Source organism: Mustela putorius, unplaced genomic scaffold, assembly GCF_011764305.1.
Source record: "Mustela putorius furo isolate JIRA1106 unplaced genomic scaffold, ASM1176430v1.1 tig00003863_pilon_pilon_pilon, whole genome shotgun sequence".
Taxonomy (NCBI): Eukaryota; Metazoa; Chordata; class Mammalia; order Carnivora; family Mustelidae; genus Mustela; species Mustela putorius.
The window spans coordinates 245297-271165 of record NW_025422015.1 but is presented as its reverse complement, the minus strand read 5'-3'; the positions used below and the strand labels follow the sequence as shown (position 1 = coordinate 271165).

The 25869-nt window shown below is 39.7% G+C and overlaps 2 protein-coding genes across 3 annotated transcripts in view; one reads left to right on the top strand and one right to left on the bottom strand.

Moving 5' to 3' along the window:
* Positions 1 to 293: 293 nt before the first annotated feature.
* TENT5A (terminal nucleotidyltransferase 5A) lies at positions 294 to 7237 on the bottom strand. Of its 2 annotated transcripts, none has more exons than XM_004752817.3 (3): positions 6878 to 7237; positions 6156 to 6699; positions 294 to 5018 (listed from the first exon to the last, which is right to left on the bottom strand). In XM_004752817.3, the coding sequence occupies exons 1-3, from the start codon at positions 6895 to 6897 to the stop codon at positions 4242 to 4244; spliced, it is 1341 nt and encodes a 446-aa protein (XP_004752874.1). In that variant the 5' UTR covers positions 6898 to 7237; the 3' UTR covers positions 294 to 4241. The 2 variants fall into 2 exon arrangements, with proteins under 2 accessions (XP_004752874.1, XP_004752875.1); XM_004752818.3 differs by having other exon boundaries at positions 6933 to 7236.
* A 350-nt stretch (positions 7238 to 7587) lies between these two features.
* LOC106005810 overlaps positions 7588 to 25869 on the top strand; it is a 52491-nt gene continuing 34209 nt past the window's right edge. The window contains exons 1-4 of the mRNA XM_013056233.2: positions 7588 to 7618; positions 7730 to 8092; positions 15308 to 15385; positions 16549 to 16601. Coding sequence (XP_012911687.1) covers positions 7588 to 7618; positions 7730 to 8092; positions 15308 to 15385; positions 16549 to 16601 — 525 coding nt within the window. The remainder of the gene's footprint in view (positions 7619 to 7729; positions 8093 to 15307; positions 15386 to 16548; positions 16602 to 25869) is intronic.

The window sequence follows — 25869 nt, the reverse complement described above, 5'->3', positions numbered from 1 at the left end:
GTTAGTCTCTACTGATGGTTGAAAACTTGTCTGACTTCCGGGTTAGTTAACACTAAGTTCAGACCCAGTTAAAAAAATTTGGCACTCACTAGCTAGACTGTTTTGGAGCTAATTGAGCTAGTGAGAGATAGGCTGGCTGAAAGCTGAACATTTTAATGTTACTGTAATTAAAATTTTGCGAAGGCTATTTTTTCCCCAAATATTGCCTTGTCTTTTCTCATGGACTCAAGCTGGGATTCAGAGGACACAGTCTTTAGCCAGAACAGACGCCAAAGATAAAAGACACAACTCAATAGAAAAAAATAACTTCTTTTTATTTACAAGAAAAAAAAATCCAAATATTGGATGCTGTAAACAAAATTCACAATCTGTTCCCTCCAGCACTGATTCAAACATGTCAGTTTTTAAAAAGTTCATTCTCCATCAACTCCTTTTCTGCCTGTGACACAGTCTAAAGTCAAAAATTCCAAAAGAGTGACCCAAGGTGCAGCTTGCTGCAATAGGACATCTCAGAGCAGGCAACGGTTGTAGAGAGGCTGAAGAGAGAGAGAGAGCCAGTGGGCAGAGCCTTCTCCATTCTGCAAGTCTTTGCAGCAAATTTTGCCAAGTTACCTTGACATTTTCCAACTTTGTATTTTTTCCATGTATTTTGTTAGCAAGCCATTATTACAACAAAATATTACATAGAGATGCTTTCTTGGCACTGAAAAGGCTATGCTATGAGAAATCTTAAAGAAAGATTATATTTAAATAGGTGTTATATATGATGTTTTTTTTCAGTTTTTGGTTTCATGTAATACACTGTCTTTAAACAACAGAAAAAGCTTATTTTTGAACTGCTGACAACTTTCAACATATTACATTTCATTTACAAAATAGTTCACAATATTTATTTGACAAGCACTGTATTGAAAACAACTTTATGCACAGTAAAGCAACCAACGATAAGCTAACAGAAAGGGGTGGCAAAAATAGGATGTTCACTTTTTTTTTTTTTTTTTTAAAGTTTCTTCCATGGCGTGGCTTACAGATATTCTTCCATCCTAGGATCATTTGGAGCCACATTAAAATAGTCCACCCACTACCGAAGGGAGCAGCTACTTGATCACACTTCAAGAAGGAAAAAGTCCATCTTAATGTAGGACTCCTTGAGGCAACCAGATTTACTGCATATCGACTTTTTTAAAGGGCACTGTCACAGGTCAAATGTTCTCTGACATGCCAAACTAGACAGGTGAGAAGCGCCTCCAGAAGATAAAACTTCTTCCTGCTTTAAAGTTAACAGCACGCTAGGCCAGATAAACACAAAAGCAAGCAAATCACAGGCACTAATCAGGAGTTGAGAGCTGTTCTTTTCTCTGACTTATACACACGGCTCTCTCTCACCAGACATTCAAACTTTTAGGTTACACATCCACAAAGAGAGACATATATTCCACTGTTTGTTCAACTACATATGCACAAGACTATAGTACGTACAAAAGAGAAATAAATTATGTAAGTTTTAAAGTACTGCTGAAGGTTGTCTTGAGCACAGCCTGTTCTATCTGAATGCCAGGTGTTGGCACTTCCAACTATGCTACCCACCCTGGAATAAGCAGGAAAAGAACATAAATACTTCAGAAAATGGAAAGTATATTTTCAAATAAGGCCCTAAACAAAAATCCGTGTCATAAATTAACAGCAGATTGTTGCTATGGCAGAGCCAGAGATCTCCAGATTCTTGTTAATATAGTGGACAACTCACTTGTCAAAGAGAATGAGAAGGAAGAAAGCAGATCTCCATCTGCTCCTATGTTCCCAAGTGTTCTCTTAGTTTTCTTTTAGGAAACACCAAACAGGTAAACAGGTGGAGCTGTGGCTTCTGATAGTTAAGAATGAGGCTTAATCTGCAAATGGAATCATTTCCGGGGAATTCACAATTAATTTTCAAACCCAGGGCTGGAGTGAGGGAGAATGAGCCAACATGGGAGAAAAGAGTTCCCTAGGAAACAGTGACTGGCAGTGCAGTAGCTGTTACAGCTCAGACAGAATTCACAGGGAAGCTGCCACAGCAAACCCATCAAGTTCATGTTAAGGCTTCAAAGAAAGATGTGCAAAGGTAGTTTCTGATAGATCAACCCTACAATTGAGCATCTGGGTGATGCCTAGATAACAAACAAATGACACTGCCAATAGGATGATGCTATTTTCTTTCTCAGTCCCTCTTGAATTTGATGACAAAAATCTGGTAGGTTCTTCAGAGGAATTATCATACTAAGCAGTCATCCACTAGAGTCGGTAGGAATTATGTGGCTCTTTCACAATACAAAGAAAGTTTTGCATGTGTTAGTTTTGTTTTTAACAAACGCATTTTCAGAGACCAGTGTCCAAAGGAATTCAGAGCTGGGAAAAGGAACGGTTTTAGAATTAGCCATCACTGAACTGAAATGGTAATGCCAGTTCATTTCACAAAGATTTAACTGGTCTCTTGGGAAAGAGATAATAGAGTTGGATCTGATTCAATGCAAAGTGACTGAATTTAAAGTACAGTACTAAGTATTTAAATGCAGTGTGACAACCAGATCTAATGTGTTTCATATTGGCATGAATTTATAAAATTGTATATATATCTCATATATAAATTTTAAGCAATTGTGCAAATACTCTTTAAAAAGGGTCATTTCACATTTACTAAATTCTAGTGGTCCTGGAATGCAGAATGCATTCATTAAAAAATTCATTTAAATATTAATAAGTAGTGTTCAAATCACCAGAAATTTTATTAGCAGTCAGAGATTTAAATGGACTATTCCATGATCCACTGGATTATACATCATGGAGGCATGCAAGTACTACACAAAATAAAAGGGTTTCTACTGTCCAAATGGCAGTTCAGTACAAAAAGAGTGCTCTGCCAAACAAATATTCTCCCATTTGTAGAATTCTATGGCTCACAAAAAAAAAAGAAAAAAAAAAACTCACTAAAAATGTATAATCTCTGCTCTTCCTATCATATATATTAATTGTTTTCCTCCTTCATTTGCTTTAATTTTTTAGATGTGGGTTTTAACTCATCACTGCAATATGCCCACGTCTCATGTCATCCTGCTGAAAACATAAAAGCACACAGTATTTAAACATTTTCTATTTGCTACATTATTCTAGACCATAGTCAATGTATTATGTGTATATAGATATACATGTCCCAAATATGTATATCTATATGCACATCATGTACACACACATACACATGTACCTATAATAATATTACACCAACAATGTTAACTTTATACAAGTATTTGCCAAGAAAAAATAGGGCATTTCCTCCACCATTCACAAGCTTATATGTTGTTTTATTTTCTTTGAGTCCCTGATAAAATAAAATAATCATTAAACCATAAAATTTTTCCACTTCAAATTTTCAGAAGGCAACAGGCACTTTGATGTTTATTGGTGTGTAACAAATATAGTTAACTCTTTATATATTCTATTATATCTCTTCTACTTGGGTATTTTTATCTGTTAAATCTTTGGTCCTTGAGCATACTTTCTTTGCTATAGTTGTTTTTGCTTGCATTTTCATATTTTAAAAATGCAGGCTATGTACACAGCTGGAAATAATGGATTGTGTCATTAAGTTCTGCTGTTTGCTATGAGAACTGCACCAACCTACTACTGTTCATTTGGAGCAAGCTGTTTCTGTTAGCGTAATAGGATAGTTTGACAGACAGCACTTGCTGCAAGTCTCAGATAGTAATCCCAACTTTGGAGTCCCTTTCTTTACATTATTGTTACTATCTGAACTTCTGAATTGATAATTAGGTTGGGGTAAGATCTTTTTTCTGTATTTTCCCTTTTCTAAATTCCATCTTATAAGAAACTCTTTTTTTTTTTTTTCCTATGGCAAAGCTATGGGAGCAGGTACTGCAAACCCATATTGTCATCAAGCATTTTTTTTCCCTTGTTTATTTTAGGAGAACCTGGTTGTTTTGAATGACAGGTCTCTTTTGTTTCAGGATAGAATCCAACTAGGTTGGAGGAAGAGATGAGAGGGTTGGTGGGTAAAGAGGGATGTTTTGAGATCATGTTCCCATACTTATGAAAAGATCCACAAGCTTTGCCAAGCTTAAAACCAGGAGCAGATCTTCATTGCACAAAGCATATCTTTAATTGGGGCTGGGTCACTCAGCCTTTGTTATTTACTTATTTACCCTATCCTGTTTGAAATGGCTTCCCCTCAGGACATTTTTAAATGATTCTTAATTGCAGGGTAGCCAAGTGGAGTATGTCTGTTGCTGGCATGTGAATACTGGCTGGACCTGTGCAATGTAGTAATTGCTGAAGTTGGCATCTGCTACATAGGGGGCCGGCTGGTAATAGCAAGTGACATTAGCCACGTTAGGGATGACATTTTGGTCAGCTAGCACCCGAATAGCCAACATTGTGATAAGGTTTAAAGTCTGTCTTCTTTCATGTCCCATCAGGCACACTGTACTCTCATTCACCACTCCATGAAGGGTCATGAGATAGTCATACTTGCGGTCTTCCAATCCCACGAAGTGGTTCTGCAAATAGGACTCCAGTTTCCTCTGTTGCTCTCCAATGTCTGAGAAGTCGATGAAAAACCTGGAACACATATACCTCTGAAGGGTCTTGATCTCATCAGAGGCGGGCCTAAAGCCCCTCACTAATAGGTTGCAGTACTTAAGTAGGCCGCCCCCTCTGATTTCCTCCGGGTTCCTGGTGGCAATGATCTTGTTACAAAGGTGATCAAAGGCTTCGTGGAAATCACCATAGACGCTCTCACCAATTATTGTGGGATGAAATGTTTCAGTCATTGGGTTCTCTGAACATTCATAAAAGAGGAGAAGAGAGTCTAATTTGATTTGAAAAGAATCTACACTAAATTCAAACTGCCTCCGGAGAGAATCCACAAATTTCAGTTCCACATTTTTGCCACTGTTGTTTGACAAGGATATAAGACTCCATCGGTCAGAGTCATTGCACACTTTAACCATTTTCTGCACATAAGCTTCCTACAATTTAAAAGATAAAACAAGAAGATGAGCAAACCTAGAAAAAATAAATAAATAAACAAATACATCTTCTTCACAGTTGATAATTATTTTGTTCCTTCCCTTTTGTTTTGTCAAGTTTCAGCAAAACACTACCTACAGTCTCAAACAGTCCTCTGAAAACAGAAAAAAAATGCATTTAACGAGTGGTTTTAGCGTCTGGGAAAGAGACTAGAAGTAACAGTTTGAGGCTTTTGGCAGACATAGCACACTACTAAGACGTTCTGTTGTCCTGTCTGACTTTTGAAATGTTATTTTTTTTTAAATGGTCTTATAGGTAGAATATTCACACGATATCCACACAATACTCAGAAGACAGAAAGGCACACAGTGGAAAGTTGGTCCGCTTCTCACCCTTGTCCCTCCTCACCCAGTTCCACCTCCCCTGAGGCAACTGATGAGATTAGAATCTTGTCCCTCCAGGGGTACTCTGCAATTACAATCCAGTATGAACTAAATAAATTAGGATATTCTGGGAGACAGATTCCTTAGACAATTTTAATTGTATAAAACACGCTTTGAGCCAAGTGTGTGTGTTGGGGGGGGGGGAGTACCCACAATATCCTTCACACGTGAGTCAACCAGGAGAAGCACCACATATATCCTTCACACATGGGAGTCTGCCATGCAGCTGAGAAACCTAATCACACTATTCAATACGGTAATAAGCCCACTGACTGGATCCTGATTCAGGCTGCTCTTTCTCCAAAAAGCTAGACCATAAAATGACTCAAAAAACGATACACATCATTTCATTCTTCCACTTAATCAGAATCCACTCTGGACAAGACGCAAGCAAGAAAAGCCAGAGTTAAGAAAAAACAAAACAAAACACCCGAAAGAGAAGGGAGAACAGAGGAGAAAGAAGAGTAGTGGCGCTGAAGAACCAAGTGAACTTAAAACACTCAACACAGTCCACGCACCTTCGTTGACTCATTAAACAATTTTTTAAAAACAAAAAACAAACAAACAAATATAGAAGCATGCCCAAACCCAAAGCACGGCCGCAGGTCTATGGCATCAAACCGACGCCCCTCGGCCCGCCGCACCCCAGCCTTGCCCCGCGAGCGGACCCGAGCCCATTTCGGGGGGCTTTACCTTGAGCGTGAGTGGCGTAATCTTCTCTTTGTTCACCCCTTCGGGTAAGAAGTCCAACAGGCAGTCCAGCACGACGTCCTTCACAGTCTGAAACTCCTCTTCTCCACGCAGGTCGGCGCAGAAGATGAGGTCCAGGTCCTTGTAACCCAGGCCGCTGTCCTGGTGCAGAACGTGGCTGGCCGCGGAGCCGTTGAGGCGCACATCGCGGACGCCGATACGCTTCTCGGCCAGGCGCCGCCGCACCACCTTCACGATCAGGCTCGGCTGCAGCTCGAGCGTGGGGAAGTTGCCGCGCCCGTGGATCGGGATGGTCTCACTCAGGATGCCGTCCAGCCGCTGCACTTGCTCCCAGGTCAGCACATTGCAGTGCGCCGTGGGGCTTTCGCAATAGTCCAAGCAGTGCCCGCCGAAGTCGCCGCCGCCGCCGAAGTCGCCGCCCAACGGGATGTAAGCGCCGCCGGCTAGCTCGTCCTCGGCCATGGCAAAGTACCCTTCGCCTTCCGCCATGAAGTGCCCTCCGAACGCCACCTGGCCCTGGTCAGTCCTAAAAGCCAAAGGGAGGTAAGGAGCGCGGTGAGGACGCGCCGCGGCGGACAGGGGCCCGTAAAGAGCGCGCCCCCTCCCCGGTTCGTCCGCAAGCTCGAGGGCTCCTCGGAGACTCTCCCTCCCCAGACCCCCACAGTTCCCAGCCGCGCCCCGCGTCCCGCAGAGAAGCCCCGCACCAAAAGTATCTCTGATGCATCTGGAAAGCGTAAGCGGGAGTCCCGTCTGTGTCACCTGGAGGCGGCCGCCCCTTCGAGGAGCGCAGCGAGCGAGGAAACGCGAGGCGGCAACACTTCTAGGAGTGCGAGTGCGCTCTCGGCAGCAGCGAGCGACTTAGTCCTTCCTAGACCCCGCCGCCTGCGCTGGCCGCCCCCGCCCCTCACCCCCGCCCGCGCCGCGGTCGCCTCAGCTGCGGTGGTCCCGGAGGTGGCGCCTCCAGCTGCCGCCGCAGCACACGTTACTGTCTCTGGAGCTTTAGCAGTTGTGCGGGGGAAATGTCTTCAGTACTTTTTTTATACCGGGCCTTTCCGCGCTTCCGGGGCCCGGGCGCAGCTCGCTCGCCACACCCTCTTCATCTGCATAGGGCACCGCCCCCCCGCCCCGCGGGCCAACGGGCTGTGCTGCGCGGCTGGCCGAGCGGTCCGTAGAGTGCGAGACGAGTAGGTGTTTGTCTGTGCATGTGTGTGTGTGTGTTTGCACATATATTTAATTTAGAGACGGTCTTCCGCTTCCAAGCCTCTTTTTTCCTTTTCATCCAACAAAAAGACACTTAAAATACCTCAAGACTTATAAGTGGCCCTAAAAACCGAGCTGGGTGAAATCGCTCAACTGCAGAAAGTCGCCAAACATAAAATTCTCTCCAGATTAAAGGTGTCGTTTTAGCTTAATGATGGGGCTCAAGGGATTCCTCAGGACCTCCCGTTTAGACAGCGTATCGGTATAAAGCGAGACCGTTTTCCTAAGCCACAAAACCGGTTCTGGTGTGAACTCAAGAGTCCACTTGTCCATGCATATTAATCTCGGAGAGTGAGGGGAAGAGCTTGCTGGGTTTCGATTCTCGAAACCTCTGGAAGTGGGAAGTGCCGAGGAGCTCCAGGCGCACCCGAGGAGACGCGGGGGCGGGGCCGCGAGCGTGCGTCCAACTCGTGCGCACGAGCAGCTCCGGGCGTCCGGGAGCGCGACGTCGGCCAGCGCGCGTCACCGAGCGGGCGCCCCGGCGTTTCGGGCGGCGGGGCAGGCGAGCGGCCAAAGGCCAAGAGCGACGCAGGCCCGAGGTAGGGCGCGGGGAGCGCGCGGCCTCTGTGTCGCGCTAAGCACTGTGGCGCGGGCCCGGACGTACCGGGGCGCGTTCTGTCTCCGACAGAAGAAGCGAAGCGCGTTCGTCCCACGCCAAGGTTTGCCTTTCTCAAGTAAATATAGATGTCCGTGTGAAATTATCTAGTTTTCCACGAAACGTGAAAGGGCGAGTCTAAAAGTTAAGAGTTCCTCTATCCAAGTTCAGTCACTTAGGCAGTGCGAAAGGATGGTTACCCCCTCACGCGCTCCCGCTCGCACCACCCTGTTTGCTAGAAAGCTCTCCCCCCCGCCTTTCTTCCGGCCATTTATTCCCGCCGCAGGCTGCTTTTTCCAAACTGAGTAACTGCCCTGACGTGGGGCAAAGGGGAGCACACCCTCCGGAGAAGCTGAAGACGCTCTCCCAGGGCCCTGCAAAACCCCAGCCGTCCAGCCTGGGAGGAAGAACAGTCCGTCCCGCGGGAATTGAGGGAGCCCCATCCGAGTTAACCAAAGCTGCGCGCCCTGGGGAAAGCGGGTGGGGCGGGGGCGCGCAAGTAGGGGGGCGGGGAAGGACGGTAACCCGCCGAGTATCCAGCTGCGTGGCAACGCCGCCCCCTGCCGGTGCCCAGCGGAGCCGTGTCCCAAAGCGGAGAAAACAGGCTGGATCTTAGACGGAAGCCATTATCCCTCAGTGCCTGGCCTGGCAGTGGTGAGATGGGGGTGACGCTAGGACGACTGCACAATACTCACAGGCCCATAACCCCCCAAAGCGCGTGCATTCCTGTCCGATCCGAATTCGCCATTCTGTCCAGGCATTCAGAGAAATTACATATGTGTATATTTAAGGTTTGATCACCCATTATGTGCCAGGCACCAAGCTAAGTGCTCAGGATATAAGAATGACTATATTTCCCACAATCTAAGTGGGCATGACTGGCAAGTACATAATTATGGTTCAGCCCTACCTCTATTAGGGAGAAGTATATCCTGACATGAATGGTGGACCACCCGATTAGGGGAACTGGGAGAGAAGCCCAGAAGAGAGGTGTCATTTCGATTGGATCTTTAAAAAGTGGACTTTACCTCCATGGTTGAGTAAGGAGGAGACAGGCATTATCAACAAAGGGAAGAGAGAATTAGAATGTTTGAGAAAGGATGTATAGACTATCATGGTAAGGAATGAGATTGGTAGTTCATTTGCATAAGGTTCATGGGCGTTCCAGGAACTTGTTGAGCACCTGTGGGCTATCCTCAGGGCTTTACACCTAAAACTTCATTTAATATTCAATTTAAACGAAGGTATTCTGTGTCAGAAATTTGGAAACAGAGAAACTGTGGGGTAAAGAAACCTGCCCAAATTTCATGGCTAATAAGAGATGGAGCAAGACCTTGAACGCAACCCATTTGACTGCATTTAGCCATCATTTTCAGGAACGGGATTATCTGTAGTTTACAAGTATCTTCTCATTGGAAGGCAAGAAAAGTACAAATGGCAAAAATAATTAGAAGATAAAAAGACCTGTTGAAAATGTTTCTTTCAAAGACCAATGTGAATTCTGCCCTTTCTAAAAATGAGGCCATAGGGGTAGATCACGAATTAGGTACTCTGCATCAAAAAAAGCAAGTGTTTAGCTCCACTGCTATTTTTGTGTACTTTATTTTAACCCTTCCTCTAAAAAGTGAAGGGAAAAAAGTTTCAGAGCTGTGAGCACCTAGACTTCATGCATGTCCAGGATTTTGTTCTGTGGGTCTAAGGGAATCTGCATTTAACCAAGTTCCCCGATTCTATTACAATGCCCAGCCACACTTTGCACTGCATTGACAACATTCACTGCAACCCAGTTCTCTAGGTGCTCTCCCAAGCAGAGCCTGCTCTTCTCTGCCCAGTTGTTCCCTTCAGCCTGGCTGCTCCTATGGCCTCTCCCAAAAGTAGAGGTCATGGCTGGAAGGCGGTAGAGCTTGAGACCAGACATAGAAGGCCTATGCATGAGACCCTGCGCTGGAGAAAAGATGAATTCTAGGATCAATGGGCAAGAGTCCTCCTCTTAAAAATGCCAGGGCTTTGTGGTTGACACTTCCTTAAATCTTTATCAAAGCATTTCCTGCTCCCCACCTGGGTTCCCCATCACAGCAACCTTCTGTATCTCCACAATCCAGACCCTGCTACCTCCTGCACTAGGACATCTGGGATATCTTGCTTTTGGCAGTACCTTGGTGATGCTTTGACTGGATTAATATGTGCCTGATTCATAGTGGCCACTTGATATGTACTGTTGAATGAAAACCTCTGTTGTCCTTTGTTTCTCTTCTCCCTGTCTTCGAACTGAGATAATATTTACATTTCGGGGGGAAGGGGGACAATGTTCATCCTTCCATGAAATTGCAAATTTTGCAGTTGCGAGCATTTTTTTTTCTAGATAACCAAAATAATTATCAAATGAGAAAAAAAAAATCTGTATTTTTCCTAACATATTCACAGCCTAGATATCTTTCAACACAGTTACCCTTAGTTTAAATCTAGGTTCGGAGCTGTTTTTTTTTTTTTCTCTCCAGTCTTCAGCTTCTGAACTTATTTGGTATATAATTTACTTTTCTCCATTTAAAAGGAAAAAGAGAGGATACCTGGGTGGCTCAGTCAGTTAAGTGGCTGACTCTTGATTTCACCTCAGATCATGATCTCAGGGTCCTGAATGGAGCCCTGTGTTGTGCTCTGTGCTGTGGGAACTCTGCTTGAGATTCTCTTCCTCTACCCCTTTCCTCTCTCTCTAAAACAAATAAATACATCTTTAAAAAAAAAATGAAAGGAAAACATATCTATGGTAATATGATTCTGAGTCTCTAAGCTGAAATTATTATTTTTTTAATATTTTATTTATTATTTATTTGAGAGACAGATCACAAGTAGGCAGAGAGGCAGGCAGAGAGAGAGAGAGGAGGAAGCAGGCTCCCTGCTGAGCAGAGAGCCCTATGCGGGGCTTGATTCCAGGATCCTGGGATCATGACCTGAGTCGATGGTAGAGGCTTTAACCCACTGAGCCACGAGGCACCCCTAACCTAAAATTCTTAAAAGGAAGTTTTACATATATTTTTGAGAAAAAAAACCCTTGTAATTAGTTGATCTTGATTTAAAGGTTACAATAATAATCAATCTACTGAAAATAAGAAATGAAAGAAAAAATTCAGTTTGGATCTTAATAATTGTTATCATTATTTAGTTTGTTAATATGTGTCAAGTGGTGTGCTCAGTATTTTATATACATTATATCTTTTAAACTTCCTGCAAATCTCAAAGTTGTTACATATTGCATACCTGTTTTCCAGATAGGGAAAATAAAGTAGAAGGTTAAATAACTGGGAGAAGTTGCAGAGCCTTGCTTCAGACCCACATGTGTACTTCCTCTCCTAGTCCCTTTCATTCTGTGAGTCTGCTTTCTACCTGTCTACTCATTTACCTTTTAGACCTAAAACTGAACTGGAATTGTATTCTCCTCCTTCTTTCTTTCAAAGTACTGGACATTCATTCAGATTGGACACAACGTTGAAGACCAAGATGTTTTATCCTGAAACAACTGTTGAAGGCCAGAATGCACAGGGGCCTAACCGGACTAATGAGAGTGTCTTCCCCAAACAAAAGTGATCTTTCTGCCTCTATGGCAGTGGAGACCAAGCAAGCTGGCAGTCTTACAGCACTTATAAGTAACAGTATACACACTGAAAAACAGTGTGAGTTGTGGAAGTCTGCCCCAGGTGCGTAGCAGTGATAATACCTTTCCCATTTTGCCTAATCTGCTTCCTATCTTCTCTTCTCAAAAATGGTTTTCGAAGATAGGAAGCAAACAAATATGAAATGATTCTTCCAAGCTCATACCCAGAATGAGAGGAGAGTCCAGAAAACTACTGTTTTCTACTAAAACTACTGCTCCCACTCTTGCCCCTCTCCTGGTCATCAAATCCCATTACATAACATATGTTGTTTAAAGTTATATGCCCCCTTTCTCTAGCATTCTTTTTGGAATTCTGTTTCTTTTTTCCTTCTTTTATTTGGATGCTCACTACTTCTCTGTTCTGCAGTAGTCTAGCTGTGTCTCCCCATATACTTGTCTTGTTCTTGGTGTTTTCATACCAGCTCTCTCTGCTTTCTCTGTTGGCTTTTCTACTTTCCATTGCTTCTACTCTTTGATCCCTCCCACCAAAAGTGGCATAACCCTGTGGAAGCACCTTGCAATCCAGGAGAAAATTGGCAATGTGAAGAATTTGAACCGCCACCCCACCCTCTTGTGTTACACTGCCTTAGGGCAGAGCCTAGTGATTCCTGAAGCCACTGAGGGATAGGCAGACATCCTTTTCCAAACATGCACATGCAGCTTTCTCCATTGTAGGGTAAACTGGAGATATCACTGCTGTCCAGTTAGTGTTAGAGCAGCAGCTAATCAAAGTGCTTCATATAAAAATTAAAACTCACTTGGGAACCTAAATTACCTATTTTCACAGAGAAATGGTTCTGTGAATGACTTTCCCCATGCTTTCTCAGGGAAATATATGTTTTTTGGGAAATGTATGTTTTTTTTTTTTGGTTGTTTTGTTTTGTTTTGTTTTTTAATTCAGGGCCTATCAAAGGCCAGAAATATCCTAAGCCATACAGCTTGTACATTAGTTTAGGAATAATAGTCCAACTTTTTATTATTTATATACTTATTAGCAAGCAACAGGTTAACTTTTGTAGTTTTAAACTTTTCAACCCTTTTTATTCTATAACATTTAATTTTATCTTCAAAATTATTCTGATCACTGTACAGTCCTAATTTTGGAGAAAGGTCAGATGATTTTCTCCAAGTTTAGGTAGCTAGTTATGGAAAAGTTAGTTAGACTTAGTTACTCCTAACCATAGGCCAGCACCTCTTTCTCTTGGCCATACTGTTTAATCTTTTAATCCATTTGTGTGAATGGATTTAAATGATTGGTAACAAATAGTTTAAGTTTGAAGGCATCCTCCAGCTACACAGAGGGTCAATTGTATAGACTACATTCACACTTTTGAATGTCTTAAAAAAGTATCACTACTCTACTGTTAAGCATTTTATATAATTTACTAAGGTGTAATTTTTAAGAGTCTTTGAAGCCTATGACTTCATAAAAATTTTATTCACTGTCATAGATCAGTGAGCTTAGGAAATTCAGTATGCAAGCAACAAATATGGTAAACAGATGTACATCATTACTCCTAAAATCACAATTGGTATCGATTGTCCTTTAATAGTTCTTCATCAGAAAGATTAGCCAGTATTTTCTTGTTCGACTATCAGTGCTGATTATGCCATAAGTTCTTCCTGTTTTGACATCTTGATGAAATGCTTGCCGTTTCATTCAATGTTGTAAGTCTATGGACCAGATATTTTCCTTACTCCAAACAAAAGAGACATTCAGAAGTTGCATTCATTTGGCAAAATGTAAATTGGAAATACATATATATTTCCAACAGCTACCAAATATGAATAAATAAACCCATCATCCCTAAAATAATATTTATATTATGAGTTTTTCCTTCTGTACATTTGTACTAGAAGAATGTTTTAATTTCTCTGAAGAAAATGTACCACAAGTAATACCTTCTAAAGCTTTGAGAAGGGCTTAAGGGGGGAATATAATAAATTTTCTCTCTTTTCTAAAAGGAATTTAGTCAAAAATATTCGTGTACCTTGTGATGAAAAAGAAAAAAAAAAGAGACTATCTTTGTTGGTATAGCCAGCTCATTCTGATATTTTTTAGCCAGTTCTTAACTTGTACCTATTTTGATACATCCGACAGTTGATTGATAGTTTCTTTCCTTCCACTGATAGCTGATTTCTTTTAAAGGAGCTTTGAAATTTTGGAGATATTTCAGAATAGAGTATACCCATTTTGCTAGCACAATTTTAATATGCCAAAATCAGAAATTTTATAAGTACCATTTGAATTTATAGCAGCTTTAGAAGGTATATTTTACTCATATTCATAAACCATATATTGATTCAATAATATCTGCTTTTTTGAGAAAACTTTTTTTATACATTTCTGTCATCACTATATTTCTAAAGTCTTTTTGTACTAATGGCATCCCTTACCTCAAAATTTTCTGCTGCCAAAGAAGGAAATTACAACTTAAATAATATAAATAATCTTATCTTGATGTTCGAGAGAAATTACTAACCAAAAAACATTGTTGTTGAAAGTATGAGAAACTAAACACAATAAATAATACTTAAACAAAAATGTTTTCTTTTATTTAATATCTTATTTATTTGAGAGAGAGAGAGAGAGAATTTATTTGAGAGAGAGAGAGAATTTATTTGAGCAGGGAGAGGGGTAGAAGGAGAGAGAGAGAGAACCAGGCTCCCAGCTGAGGAGGGACCCTGATGCCGGGCTAAATCTCAGGATCCTGGGAGCATAGCCTGAGCAGAAGGCAGATGAACCAAATGAACCACCCAGGTACCCTCAAAAATATTTTGTTAAAGCTACCAGAATGAAGAACATTTTTTAAAAGACAGTTTTTTAAAAATGGTACAAACTGGACTCTGAAATAGAACACTTACTTGAAAATCCTAGGTTCCTGAAGTAAAATACGAGTGAGGAAACTAGCCACAGAGTTTCTGTAGGAGGTGGGGAGACGCCTTATTCCAGCATGTGGGATAAAAGAGATTCAAGTTTAATTTCCTAATGAAAAGAAAAGCTTCAGAATGCTGTGAACTGAGCCTTGTTTGAGAAAGTATAGGGGGAAAAAAGAGCTATCAAACTTATTGATATTTGAAGCCTGGAAGCTTCTGACTCAAGAAGATTGGTTTCTAGTAAGCCACAACTACAGCAGGGGTGCTGGAAATTAAAACGGAATTTGGACTAACACATGATTAAGTAGCCACAGTTGAGATAAGTAAGGTATCTCTAAAGGGCAATAGAAAAACTGCCCTCCAGGTTTTGAAATGTACAATTACTCAATGCAGTGAATGTTTAGCATAAAGCAAGTGACATTCTTAATTTTTCTTAGCAGAAAGCCAGGATAGAATATTAAGAGAGAAAAAAATACTGTATTGTGGCTGAGAGTATTTGCCCTCATACCATCCCTGGTTTCCATTAAAATTCTGAAAACATTTTTTTCTTCACAGTATTAATTTAGTCACCACTTCCCACGCCCATCTACTTAACATGAATAGTAGTTAGCTTCCTCATACTGATCAAAAATGCATGGCTTTGCTGTGTGTTAAAAAATAAATGCTTTATGCAAGTACCTGTGACTTGTCTGGTTGTCCGCTCTTCTCCTTACATGCCTTTGAACATCATCAATGTCCTTCTGTTTGTTACAGGACTCATTGAGCAAGTCACAATACTCGGAAGTGACACAGGCACATTATACACTGCTGAGCACTGGAAATACCTGCAAGGTGAGTCCATTTCATACTTCGAGTAGTATATCCATATTTTAAATTTATTATTTGAAAAATAAAATCAATAATCATCAGAAGATAACATTAAGAATAACTTCTGTTTTACTTTAAAATTTGTTAAAATATTAGATTTATGTATTACATGCACTGTATTCTGTTTTGTACGTTACAACTCTAGACCACACAGACAGATGACTTGAAAATATTTCTGACTCCAAAGTAATTACCCTTTGCATATTGGGTAGGTCATTACTTTGAATCACATTTTTTTCATAAATCAAAGAAATTGAGTTATCATGACTAATTCTTAATCTGCTCTTTGTCTAAATATAGCAAACATTTGGATTAAAAAATTGAAAAACAAACTAATTATTTAATTGATCTATCTATGTGATATTAAACAGCCAGATGTCTGGTTAAAGTTTTTGTTTTTAAATAGGGCAAAATGGAAATCTCAGTTGTCTTCTAAACTTAATTAAAGACCAATTTGATCAAAACATTTACTCTGAAACTTGCATTATCGCTTTTGAATGCCTGTGTTGATCAAATTAACTAGAGGCTTTACACACTGTACTTTATGCTGTATTCAAACTTGGGTAGTCCAAACCTCTAGCAACCCTCAGCCCTGATGTAGTGCACTGTCCCTATTTCTCTGAGTTAAAAGAGTCGGGGAGTGGGGCAGGAGGTGGTGTTTGAACCTAGCTGTGCTGGGAGGTGAAGGTATGTGTGGACATATGTATATATCTTTCACCTAAATTTTTTCCCAGATATTTATTCATTTACTCATCCTTTCTCATTTCTCATTCATTAACACAGATGCATGGCTATTGAATCAGACTAGTGCTATCAGCCACAATTAAGCTACTTTTTGTAAATCCTTAGTTTGATCACTGGCACCAGAAAATCAACTGGCAAATAATCTAAATTAAGTAGCTTAATATGTTCTGTGTGTCTGTAGTAAAAAAAAAAACCTCTATTTAGGAGGATGTTTTCAGTTGAAATATGGTCAGCTTTAAAGTTCGAATAAATCCTCAGTGTTATTATGAAACTAAGTTTCTGATTTTATGTTCATTTAATGACTCTTTTTCCTGAAGCCCCATTTACATATGATTAATGGGATTTTATTTGGGATTTACTTATTTCTCTCTTTTGTTTTTCAGCACTTCTGGGAATACTTCAGAAGCTTCCACCACTGTTCTGTTTTTTTAATCAGGTGGGATATGAAGACTAATCAGTTTTAGGTTTCAAATTGTGCCTTCATACATGTGATATGAAATTATAAATATGCCATTTACTTTTATGAGGATGTTATGTTACAACTTAAGTTCTTCTCTCTCCCTCTCTTTTTTTATTTTTTTAAGTAGACTCCACACGCAATGTGGGGCTTCAATTCATGAACCTGAGATTAAGAGTCACATGCTGTATTGACTGAGCCAGCCAAATACCTCCTTAAATTCTACACTACTGAATAAGTTTTGATTAAATGAGTGTTTTGATTAAAACTTATGTTCTTATTCTTAGAACATTTAAGTATTATGACTATATGTCCTAAATCAAAAATACTAGTATGCTAATAAATACTAATATTAATAATACTAATATGAGGACAAAATGACTATATTTTATATCTGCTTAGTTCTTCAGAAATCTAAGATGTATGGTGGTCATACATCTACTGTGGAGGATTTGGATTCCTCCTTTAGTTTGTTTTTCTCTGACAGTGATGTTTCATATTGGTCATTGTTAAGTTATAATAGAAACGAAATACAGGGGATTTAATCCAAAATCACAAACCCACAGAGATATCACCATACTCTGTCATTTAAAATTAAAGGCTTTTGCACACTTAGTGGAAAGCATTGACTATAAATAACCAGTTTCATAAAATTGCAATGTAGGTTAATCTCCTAAGATCTGTGGACAATTGTGATGTCTCACTGAAGAACATTGTGGTCTTAAATAGTTTTAAGTCTCTTGCCTTGACTTCTTACCTATCTGTAGAGTGTCTTTCATTTTTGGCTTTAGTCCAGCTTGCTTTCATTTGGGGCTGATTCTACTTTATTTTTTGTGTCTTTCTTTTTTAATTAATTTTGGCTAATAAATGCCTACAATATATTTTACTATATTTAATTGCACTAGGAAATTGGATTTTGATTACAACTAAGTAGAGCATTTCAAATGTAATATCATTATAGCATAAATTGGGTTTGCATCTGTGTTAGATTACATTATCCAAACACATGAAGGAGTCAGATTTCTGACTTGGTCATTCCCTGCAGGCAGGGATCTGCTGTTTCTTGCCAGTTGAAGTCTGTTTTCTTGTTATTGCTCTCACTGTCAGTGGATCATCCTCACAATTCCATAAAAGCTGTTGAACACCCAGAGGTTTTATATAGTTCTTATCTATTACATTGTTCAAGAATATTACTTTAAACAACAACAAAAAAGAAGAAAGTAAACAAGAATAGGCCGTTCTTACACAACTTCACAAACTACTTTCTTTTTTCTTTCCTTACTATTTTCAATCAAGATTTAGGTAGTTAACTCCTAACCCCAAAATAGCTAGTTCATTTTGTGTTCAATAAATTATAATTCAAAGAAACCTTACCCAGGAAGAAACTGAATTTGTTCCAAAGGTCCAGAAGCTCTGGAGATCAGTTGTCATGTTCCTTTAACCTTATGGCAAGGTCACCTTAGTTAATGCCACATCTCTCTTATTCATTTCTTGGGAAAATCAAAGGCTAACATGCAAACAACTGAGTACATTATTCTAAGATAAAGTTATTAAATCATGTGGTTGAGGGTTGGATGCAGGAACCCTGGGGATGGATATTTTTTCCCTAGTTCTTGACATAGAATGTTTCTATGAGAACTTACAATTAGTCTCTTTAAAAGCAGCCATAGTAAATAAATTTTCTTCAACGTTGAGCCTAGGAGGCTTTGTGGGGATGAGTAAAATATTATCACAAATCTTTGTTGAGGAATTATAGGGGATTAGAAAGACATGTTTCATAACACAGAACATGTACATTCATGTCATAGCTTTGGAGAGATGGTCCTCTGATGCTGAGGTGAAAAGGAATAGACACAAGATTGTTATACATGGCCAGGCTGAGAGAGCAGTAGGCTGGGCAATATTAAATGAGAAAATATATATAAATATATCCTAGAGCATGCTTGATGCTTTGTAACTGTTCTGCAAGATCTGGAGTGGAGCCTAATGCTTAGAAATGGAAGCTGGTGGTAGCAGAGGGAAGGTCCAGAAACTAGGTGGCGCTTCTCCTAAGCATCAGGCCCATGAGGGTTCATAAGATACTCCTAGTATTAGGCTTCAGGGAATCCTCTTTCAGGGCATCACTTTGAGGCTCAGTCAAATTTAGCTGATTCCAAGTACCACCTGAACTCAAAAGCAGGTGTATCCTGCATCCGCATCCTCCCAAACAGCTGCTGGTGAAGGATAACACCATTTACAAATATCTGCTTATAGATCTGGAACTGTTGGAATAGACAATAGGGGCTTTTAGTCCCTAGGACAGAGTCCCTTCAAACGGACTACCCTGGCAAGCTGGCAAGTTAATAGAGTACAAAATTGGCAAGTTATTCATGATCTCCATAACAGGAAGAATCTTCAAAGTTCAAAAATTTAAGGTTCACAGATGGATATATCTTCCTTATTAAAACATTAAACTCTTTAAGAAGAGGTTTTGTTTTTTTAAGATTTACTTAAAGAGAGTGCATGGTGGTGAGGGGCAGAAGAAGAGAGAAAGAGGTTTTTTTTTTTTTTTTTAAGGTTTTGTTTATTTATTATATCAGAGAGAGAGAGAGAGTAAAGGCAGGGAAAACAGCAGGTAGAGGGAGAAGCAGGCTCCTGCGAAGCAAGGAGCTCAATGTAGGACTCCATCCCAGGACCCTTCCAGGACTCTGGGATCATGACCTGAGCCAAAGGCAAATGCTTAACCAACTGAGCCACCCCGGCTTCCCAAGAAGAGATCTTAAAGAGAACCCTCACCTGACAGGAGCTGACCCTATGGGCAGCCTCTGACCCTTGCACCTAAGCATTGCCTTTTGGTAGGGTCTATTGCTTTGCCTCTGTCACCAGATAATCCCTCTTAAAATTTGTTGGCCTACATGTAATCATGGCCTTCTTTTTCTTCATTCTTCTTAGTGAAATAGTGACATGTAGCATTTTAAAAATCAATATGATTCAATAATAAAAAATTGAAGGGCAGCAATTACAGGCAAGGTGCTTCACAAAGCCGTGCTTCCAAAGTCTAAGATCTTGATTTTAAGATAGATACAACCTAGTCCCTAAAACCATGCAATTTCCTGCTCTGGGTCTTCCACTTCCCCATCCTGCCTTTTACTTGGTCAAAGTTTTCTAGCTGCCATATTTTTTCCATATTTCTCCAAAGGTGGTAAATATTCAAACAATAGGCTGAAATAGATAGCAATAGGGAAAGACTTACCTCAACTAGGTTGTCAAGAAAGGCTTCTCTGTAGAGAAAATAAAGCAAAAAACTGAAGCATAAGCAATAACTAGGCATGAGAAGTTGGCAAAAGAAGGTTCCTGGCAGAGGAAAGAGGTTGTATCCAGCAGGCAAGAATCTCGTGTCCTAGTGGGATCGTAACAAGTTCTATGGAGCCACAGCATATCGAAGAAGGGAGACAGGACATAAGATTAGTCTGTAGAGGAAGTAAAGGGCTAGATCATGAAGGTCATGGTGAGGTGTTTGGCTTTTATTATTAAGTGCAAGAAGTTACTGAAGGTTTTGAGCAGGATAGTACCAGGATTTGATTTATTTTTTGATGTATTTTGATTTGTTTGATTGTTATTTTGATTTATTTGATTCGATTTATTTCTTGCTCTGTTTGGAATAGGGAATCAAAGAGAAAAAAATGGAAAAAAGAGAAACCACTTAATAGGCAACTGCATATATCTGGGCAATTGATGAAGCTGGCTTAGACTACTGTTTTCAGTCTTGTTTGTCACAACCCGTTAGGGTCACACAATGATTTTAGTGAAATAGAATGATATACAATAGAGAATATTAGAGGCCATCATATCATTTCATGATTTTCTTCACACTTGTTATGCATATCCACCAGATACGCTTGTATAGAATTATAATGTAATAGAATTACAATACAGTTACAATTACAATACAATACAATTATAATACAAATAATAGAATTATAATATATATATTTTATATATATAATATAATATATATAGAATTATAATGTAAAGTGGACTTACCACTCTGGGTACTGGTCAGAGAAGCCATGGTGATAACAGTGGAGACAGAAAGAAGAGGGGATTCATTAACATAAAGATGTCTTCAGATACGTGGAGATGAAGAGGTTGCCTTAGAAAGCACATAAAGATAGAAGAGACAAAGTTCTGTGATATATTTCATTTCATTTTAAATATTACATTCCTATCTTTGTACCCTATTCTTTAAAAAATTATTTACAACTTAGGCAGAGTAAATATAAAAAGATTGTACCATTAATATAGGAAAATTGCAGATAAGGAGCAATTTTTTGAAGTGTACATATAAGAAGAATCAGAATGTAACCTGACGGTCACCAGTAGTTCTTTCTCTCACCTTTTGTCTGTTTCCTTTGGGGTCATTGATATATCTATAGCAGAGATTATAAGCAAATTAACAATATTTATTTTTTTAAAAAGTATGCAGGGGAGGGAATAGTAAACTCTATTCAGTCTTCATTCCTTCTAAGAGGGAATGTTCCTTGGTCTTCTGAAGTAACAATTCTAGCTTTGCTGAACTTTTTCTCAATACAGTTTGATCTCTGTTTGGTTTAATGTACTCAAGTCAGCACCATACACCTAACCTTTCAAAACTTACATTATCACCAGTGAGTAATAAAAATGTGTGGTGTCTTGGGTAAAGTGTCATGTTTATATTTTATTTTGTCTAAAATAGGATATAATGACCTCTCTTCCAGAAGGTCATCTTAATGAATATCACTGTCCGCATCTACTTGAGCATCTCAGATTTAAACTGCTATATGGGATAAGTTTTTAACCTGATGAAAAATAGATTTATAAAAAAAAAGAAAAATAGATTTATATTAAATAATTGAAACTCAGAAACTTGCCTTGAAAAGAAAGGGTGCATGTCATGGGCAATTAGCAGATCATACCCTTATGTGGGGAACTTCATACTGTGCTGACAAAAGGCTGAATCAAATAATGCTTTTTATTTTACAAACACGTATGTACACACCCCCAATGTATGAGCATTTTTAAACCCATACATATAAACAACTCATTTACAAATTGCTAAATGAGACCAGCATTTACTTCCTACTCCCTCTCTGCCGTTTGAAGAAAGCCAGTTTACTATTTCATTACCTTTCTTCCTGGGATCCTTTGCCTCAGTTATAAAAGTACATCTTTCTCCCCTCCTTTTGTCAGATGTCTTTCTTGCTTTGGGGTAGATGACAACCAAAGACCGTAATTGTATTTTAATAGTAAATTCTTAAAGATCTAGAGAGTCATAGGAATGAGTCTCTGATTGTAAAAAATTAACTTTAATGGGAGCTATTCTAGTTGAAGTACTTGAGATGCCTTCCCCATTGCTTCTCAAACCAGACCATCCAGGTACCTTATCCGTATATGCTGAATGTCCATACATTTTAATAAAGCCATCCAGAGAGCCACTCCTGACCCAACTAGTTGTGCTGCTGACTCTACTGTAAAGTCATCCCTGTGCTAGATGTACCACAGAATTTCAGCAAGTAAGGAGCTGAAGACAGGGTAGCATCATGATTTTCAATCCGTTTCTTCATTCTCAAACTTCACAAGCTTGAACCTTTCTGCAGAATTTCAGTTTGGTTTTTATTATTCACTAAGGAAGTCTGGTACATATAAAAGCTTCCTCATAGCACAGATAAGATTAACAGGCTAACAGTTCTTTGGGTAAGTAAGATTAATTATCAGGAAGCTGTTGATAGTTCATTGTTGACCTGTAAAAACCCAGTAAGAATGAGGTCAACTAAAATAATAGGTCCATTTAAAGTTTGGGTCATATAAGACGTCATTAAGAATCACATTATTTCAGCAAAGAAAATATTGCAGAGAGCTCTTCTTTTAAAAGAAAATAGTTTTTCTGCTGGAGAGCTTCCAAACCACACCATTTCAAAACTAAACACTTCAAACCATTGAAAGCTAATGTTTAACTGTCTGGTTCTCGTCTTGAAAACCTTTTCCCATCTTAGTAATTGGTTTTTGTTGAAATCCAGGTGTCATCCAGTTTTTAATCCCAATTATGTTACTTTTGCTGGGCCAAATACTTTGTCAGGGTTACTTTTTTATACCCTACACAGTATAGAGTGAATTCTACCCTTTTCTGTGTGATTAGAAGTAGTAATCAGCATTTTACTAGAGTTTGGGAAAACAGTAAAGAGCAGGGCTAGCCCAAGGCAGCATGTGTGAAACATGCAATTCTTAAAGCCCTAAACTCCTAATTGTCATTTAACTTTTTGTCCCCTAATCTCTGTGAAGTCTTGTTCAGCCAAGAGCTATATGATCCCTCTGAGCATCAGTTTCTTCCTCTTTTGGAGGATGGACTGGGACCGTGTGTGGTATAGTACATGACATACGGCCTGATACATAGTAGATGTTCAGAAACTATTAGGTCATCATCCTCATCTCCACTAGTATCTCTTAAGGCTCAGGAGTAAGGGATATTTAATACTGATTTATGTTGAAATTATTTATAAGACTGTTTGCTTTTAATAATTGCATTCTTGAGGATTGGAATGCTCTCCAAACCTGGAAGAATGTATCTCTAACTCTGACATTATAGGGCCCGTAGGAGGAGGAGGAGGAGATGTGTGAACTTGGGAGAAGCTTCACTTCTCTACAGTGATAATAGCTGGTTTTTCACTAGACTGCATTAGACTGGCCTTGCTGAGGGAAGGAAAAAAAAAAAGTTGTGTAAGTTGGGCATGGAGGCCAGCATGTGGGACCTGAATGCTCATACCAGAGCCAGAGAGCCCATGTGCCAATTCAGTTCCAAAACCATTCCCCTCGCAGCCCACAGGTCTGGATTCTTCCACCTCCTTCCCACCATCATCCATTAACTGAAGGGTCTATTTAGTGCATTTTTTTTAAAGATTTTATTTATTTATTTGACATACAGAGATCACAAGTAGACAGAAAGGCAGGCCAGGGTAGGGGGGGAGAAGCAGGCTTCCTGCTGAGCAGAGAGCCCAATGTGGGGCTCAATCCCAGGACCCCACTGGGATCATGACCTGAGCTGAAGGCAGAGGCTTTAACCCACTGAGCCACCCGGGTGCCCCAGTGCATTTTTTCTTTTTTAAGATTTTATTTATTTATTTGACATACAGAGATCACAAGTAGGCAGAGAGGCAGGCAGAGAGAGAGAGAGAGAGAGGACCAAGCAGGTTCCCTGGTGAGCTGAGAGCCCAGTGCAGAGCTCAGTCTCAGGTCCCTGAGAGCATGACCTGAGCCAAAGGCAGAGGCCTAACCCACTCAGGTGCCCCAACTTAGTGCAATTTTAAATGCTATAGTGGTGGAAGCGGATACCAAATTTGAAAGATATAAAGCTTATACATTATTAGGCCCCTCTTTAATAAAAGGATGCAAAGAAATAATAGATACAAGGTGAATATTTAGTTAGAATAAAAGAAATCGCCACAAAGTAGACTTAAAAGTGTATCTAAAAAGATGATAAATACCACAAAATCCATAAAAATATTCGTTAATTACCTTCCTGACACCCTGTAGTGTCTCCCCCACCCTTTTTTAGGTTGCTTACTCTGATTGTTTCATTACATATTTCCTGATAGGAGAGAACTTGTGAGTTAGCATGGCTTCTAAGAAAACCAAAACATTTGCTTACAATTTTATATGTAGGATTGTTTGAAAACTTTCCACAAATGAGCTTCTGGCTCTGAACATCTCAAACCTTTTTTCTTCTCCATCATCCACAGATTTCTAGTATTATAGCATAGGCTCATCTTGCTTTACAACTTCTAACCCTGCGTCTTCATTCCATGACTTCAAATGAGTGGGTAGCGGGAGTATTTATGAAAGTATTGCTACATAAGGACAGGTAACAATAATTTAGCTACACCTGAAGTGAATGCAAACCACATAAGTACATTTCACTAAACTCAAACTCAGATGATCTTCAATTCAATTTCCCATTAGCCAGATACCCAAAATGTCCACAGCCAGTCTGTGGACAACACTCAGGATGAAATGACAGGGAGAGAAATCTGATATGGAAAGAAATAGCAGTCTAACTGATTGTGGTTGAAATGTTTTACTTTTTCAAATTTTACAAAAGCCTATCCCTGTGCAAATAAGAGTCCCTTGAAAATTTAGTTTTTTTAACTTCACAGAAAATCCATTTCTGCAAAGAGGCATTAACCCAACATAGAATTCTGAGGATGAAGGAGAGGTCCTCCCCTTTCACTCTTATGGAAAGAGCTCTTTTGTGCTTGGTAACTTATACTTATACAGATGTAATAAAAATAATACCAGTATTATTACTGAAGTCCACTGTGCCCAAGCATGAAGCAATCTCAGAGGCAGAAATCACAATATTTCACTGCTTGAGGTATGGAGAAGGAATTTGAGTTGGCTTCCTCTCAAACCATGAAGAACCACTTTTTCTCCCTTCTGCTCCTTCAGCTGAAACAACCTGAAGAAGCAACTTAAATTGTTAAGAATTTTTTTTATCTTGTTCAACATTTTTAGTTGCGTGATTATTTAAATCCTAACTTGACTTTGCCCCTAACAAGTTACGTGAGCTTGGACAAATTAGTGTGCCTCTAAGTCTCTAAGCCTCAGTTTTCACATCTATAAAATGGCAATAACAATAATTTCCTTAAAGGACTGAAGAAAGTTTAAATGGATAGCATATACTACTTGGCTCCTAGTAGATGACTAAGATAGTGCAGCTATTAATTCCAATGATAAGGGAAGAATCAGGGGAATGGTACACAGCCAGGAGTCCAGGGACTCCAGATGTGCTAAACACGGTATGAAAAGACAAACTCTATAAAAGTTGAAAGGGATGCTTTCAGTTTCAGCTCTTCCAGTTTTCCCCAGGGGAACACAGTAGCAACACAGTAAAAGTGACCATGGCAACATGATGACCATAGTACTCAGTGAATAGAATTTGTCAATAATCATGAGGCTATTAGGAAGCAATAGGAATTCATATCTGGCCCAGGTTTTCCTTCTAATGTATGCTTTAATTCTGAAATTGCATGAGATTTGGAAATGTTCCAGCCTCAGAGAGTTTGATAATTGAGCAAGAACAGCAAATTGCCTGTAGTGATGTCTGCAAAGGATCAACATACCTGAGTACCTAGCAAGTAGTTGGGGCCCTGTAAAGATTCTTTGAATTCAACTAAAGTAATTTATCCTCAGAGGGCCTGGGCACTGCTGCTTGGGTTAGACATGACTAGGCTTTGAA

Coding starts and splice junctions, on each gene's coding strand:
- TENT5A (XM_004752817.3), bottom strand. CDS start 6,897: ATGCATCAGAGATACTTTTG. Junction 6,700..6,877: donor ATGCATCAGAGATACTTTTG/GTGCGGGGCTTC, acceptor TTTGGCTTTTAG/GACTGACCAGGGCCAGGTGG. Junction 5,019..6,155: donor TTACGCCACTCACGCTCAAG/GTAAAGCCCCCC, acceptor TTTAAATTGTAG/GAAGCTTATGTGCAGAAAAT.